Source organism: Beta vulgaris, chromosome 6 (genome assembly GCF_026745355.1).
Source record: "Beta vulgaris subsp. vulgaris cultivar EL10 chromosome 6, EL10.2, whole genome shotgun sequence".
NCBI lineage: Eukaryota > Viridiplantae > Streptophyta > Magnoliopsida > Caryophyllales > Amaranthaceae > Beta > Beta vulgaris.
In genome coordinates this window covers 48,578,661-48,582,084 of record NC_079207.1, presented here as the reverse complement: position 1 = coordinate 48,582,084, position 3,424 = coordinate 48,578,661, and the positions used below count along the sequence as shown (strand labels likewise).

At 33.1% G+C, this 3,424-nt stretch overlaps 1 protein-coding gene across 1 annotated transcript; it reads right to left on the bottom strand.

Annotated features, from left to right (window-relative positions):
• Positions 1 to 472: 472 nt before the first annotated feature.
• On the bottom strand, positions 473 to 3,163 carry LOC104896696 (transcription factor PRE3). Its single transcript, XM_010683464.4, has 2 exons — positions 2,699 to 3,163; positions 473 to 865 (listed from the first exon to the last, which is right to left on the bottom strand). The coding sequence occupies exons 1-2, from the start codon at positions 2,831 to 2,833 to the stop codon at positions 716 to 718; spliced, it is 285 nt and encodes a 94-aa protein (XP_010681766.1). The 5' UTR covers positions 2,834 to 3,163; the 3' UTR covers positions 473 to 715.
• Positions 3,164 to 3,424: the final 261 nt, after the last annotated feature.

The window sequence follows — 3,424 nt, the reverse complement described above, 5'->3', positions numbered from 1 at the left end:
TTGTTGGCAGTCACCTAATTGGACAAAATAAAGGACATCTTCCCTATTTCTGGCTCATCACAGCAATAGACGTGGACAAGAATTAGATATCCTATTAGAGCAATAGTACTATTATATAAATAAACATTTCGTACTATTGAACAGGTACATTCTGAGCACACATATTCTCTCTAAATCCTTCACGGACAAATCTTTGACTTGATCATCGGAGTGGGTGTCTTCGTACCTCGAGAGTAGTTTACGTTTGCTTCCTTGTCGTTATTCCTTATAGATCGCCCACTCCACTCTTGACGGACTTACTTGAAGACCGTTACCTGTTTCATTACCATTTGTTGTCTTCCTTGATAAAATGATACTTTAACTTCTTGTTACACCACTTTAATAATATAAAACACTTCTGCAATATTTTTATAGTGGCTAGCTTAGATCATTCTTCATTCTCATCTTGAACTACGAAAACTAACATCATATAGGTACTAAAGTATTTGTTATTAAATGTAACAACTAAGTAATACCAGGAGAGCTAGTTAAACACGCTCTCTCTCACTCGTTCTCTCTTGTTGGCTTAGCTAGAGACCAAATTCAAGATTGAAGGGAGAGGAAGCAATTAAAAAAAAAAAAAAAAAAACAGAAATACAATAATGTTGGCCAACCTATCCAGCTAATTACTTAATATAATAATTAAATATTTTTGAATCCTTTTATCTTATTTTGTTTACATAAATAAACTCCTAATAATGGCTGCTTGAGCACTGTCACTGTCAGTTGAAGCCAATAGTTCGGCTAGTCTGTCGCTTAGATCATCCACTTCCCTATGCAAGCTCCTTATATAATTGCAAGTCTCCTGCAAAACCCTATTTGCTGACTGCCACAAAATAAAAGTATAAATTAATATTAGTATTTTCGCCATAAAAACGTAGGCTTACTATTCTTCATTCGGGGGTCAAAAATAGTTCAATGATAGAAATAAAAAATAAATGCAAGATAAGAAACGAATGGAAGGAAAAGAGTCCCACATAAGAAGCATATTGTTTGGTAGTTGCACTACAAATAATTAATGTATAGTCCCACTATTATGGAAAGATATTTGAGTTTCCCCTCATCCCCGGCCATTACCACACCACTGGCCCATCTCCTCGGCCCGACTGCCTCCGCCACACAATCAGTCTTCCAGCAAAGGTTTTCAGTGTGATTTGAGCGGAGATGTAGTGGCCCAAGATGCCATTTTTCCCTCTTCTTTCTTTTGACAATTTCACAATCACTAGGTAGAAGTGTAGAACCAAAGTTCTAAGCATGTTGACAGCCAGACTTAGGTTTGTTGGGATATTGTAGATAGTTAGGGTTGTTTTTGGCTTTTTGGGGTCAATGCACTACTTATGTGACCTTACTGTTTTTTTTTTTTCAATAAAAAATGGGAGAAATGTCAACAATTACACACTATATCAAATTATCAATAGCATACTAGGATTTTGTTAGTTCATGGTTATAGGATATAAAAACTAGTTATATATTAGGTCCGGATTATGCTCCGGGTAAGAAAAAATTTCATTTATTAATATAATACTTTACAATAATAACACTAAATACAACTTAGCCTAGTGGTTAGAAGTTAGAACTTTAGTACATGTACTTGAGGTCTTGGGATCAAACCCCCATACTATATACAATTTCTTAATTTTTTATTGTACATGAATTACATGAACTAAAACTACGTAGGGAGAGCGCCACGTGGTATAATATCTTGTTCTCGCACGCCTTTTAATATATTTGTATAGATTGACAAATACTAAATACAAACGGTTTTGATTTGGGGTTGTGAAATAGCTTAAAATACAAAGTATTAAATTTACATAGATAATTTATGCTTTTTAGGAATTGAATCAATGTATGTAAGTCTTGCATTGTAGAATATGCATGCTCGTATTTTTTATAAAAATAGAATATTATATTATTATGAAATATAATGTTTGATAATTTCGCGTAATATGTATATTTAAAATGTAACTATTTTATAACTTTTTACCAATACATAATTATAAATAGCAAGGGTCAGAGATATACCGTTAAGATCTTTGCAAGGGAAGGTTTTTGTAATGATAAAAAGAAAATTTGAAGTGAGCAATAACATAAAACTTGTGACTTATCCACCCTAACAAAATGAAGGCCACACAAAATATATGAATTCCCCAACTGGTTGGCTATAGCCTCTTAACTACTACTAGTCTACTATGCATTTCGGAATAACTAAGATTGCATTCATTTGAATTCTTTTGACCCCACATAGTGTGGAAAAATGTATGTGCATGTTTTGTAGTTTAGAGTTATATATTCTTATTAGCTGTTAAGAGGTAAGTAGTAACTTTCATGCAACAGTTGTAATATCTGCATCTTTTATAGTTTAGAGTTATATATTCTTAGTTTCAATGTTAAATTTCTTACATGTCAATACACCATTTTAATTGTTGATATCTCAAATAAAAAATAATTATAAAAAAAAAAAAACATTGAAACTAAGTAAATCAACATCATACTCCATCATAACATTTGCTTTTTATATGTATATTACTTAGTAAGAAAATGTGGTCAAAATCAAGTTATGAATAGTGTAGAATTTTCCATGGTACATGGACTGAAAAACAAAAAGAGCTGATGCTTAGGCCAGATAAATGTATGCATATACAGAAATTTATATATATACCTTGTCAGAGTTTCTCCTACTGCCACGTATCTCAGGAATAAGTTGCTGCAATTTGTGAACAAGATCAGCAATTTGATCATCACTAATGCCTGAGACACCACCAGATTGCCTGGAGCGTGACCTTCTGCTAGACATGTTTATATTAAGAGAATGTGAATATAATGCAAGTGGGAAATTAAGTCAAGTTTGTCAGAGAATATAAGAGAGAGAGAGAGAGAGAGAGAGAGAGAGAGCGAGAGAGCGAGATGGGCGTTGTAAGAATGGATGGTAAGAAAGGGGGAAGATGAATATCTATATAAAGGAATGAGGGAAAAACTGTTCAAGAAATTTGTTTGTTTTGATCACAATATTATGGAGAATAGGGAAGGAAACAGAAGCAAGGGGGGGGGGAGAGAGAGAGAGAGAGAGAGAGAAGGATATTAAGAAAGGTGTTGGAGATGAAGACGACAAGTGCATGGGAGGACGTAGTGGGCATACTGGTAAGGAGGGGGATGGCTTTAATAACAATTTAAGAGAGAGAGAAACGGCTCATAATTTCCGTCATATATTTGGGTGTATCATAATCTGATATATCCATATATTTGGGTGTACCATGATTTGATATATTCAGATAAGTTTTTAAGCTTATTCTGTTAATATCAAACCTTCTAAAATGAGCATATGATACAAAATTGTTTATTTAGGACTTTTAAAATAAGTAAATTATAAAATAATAATATCTTTATT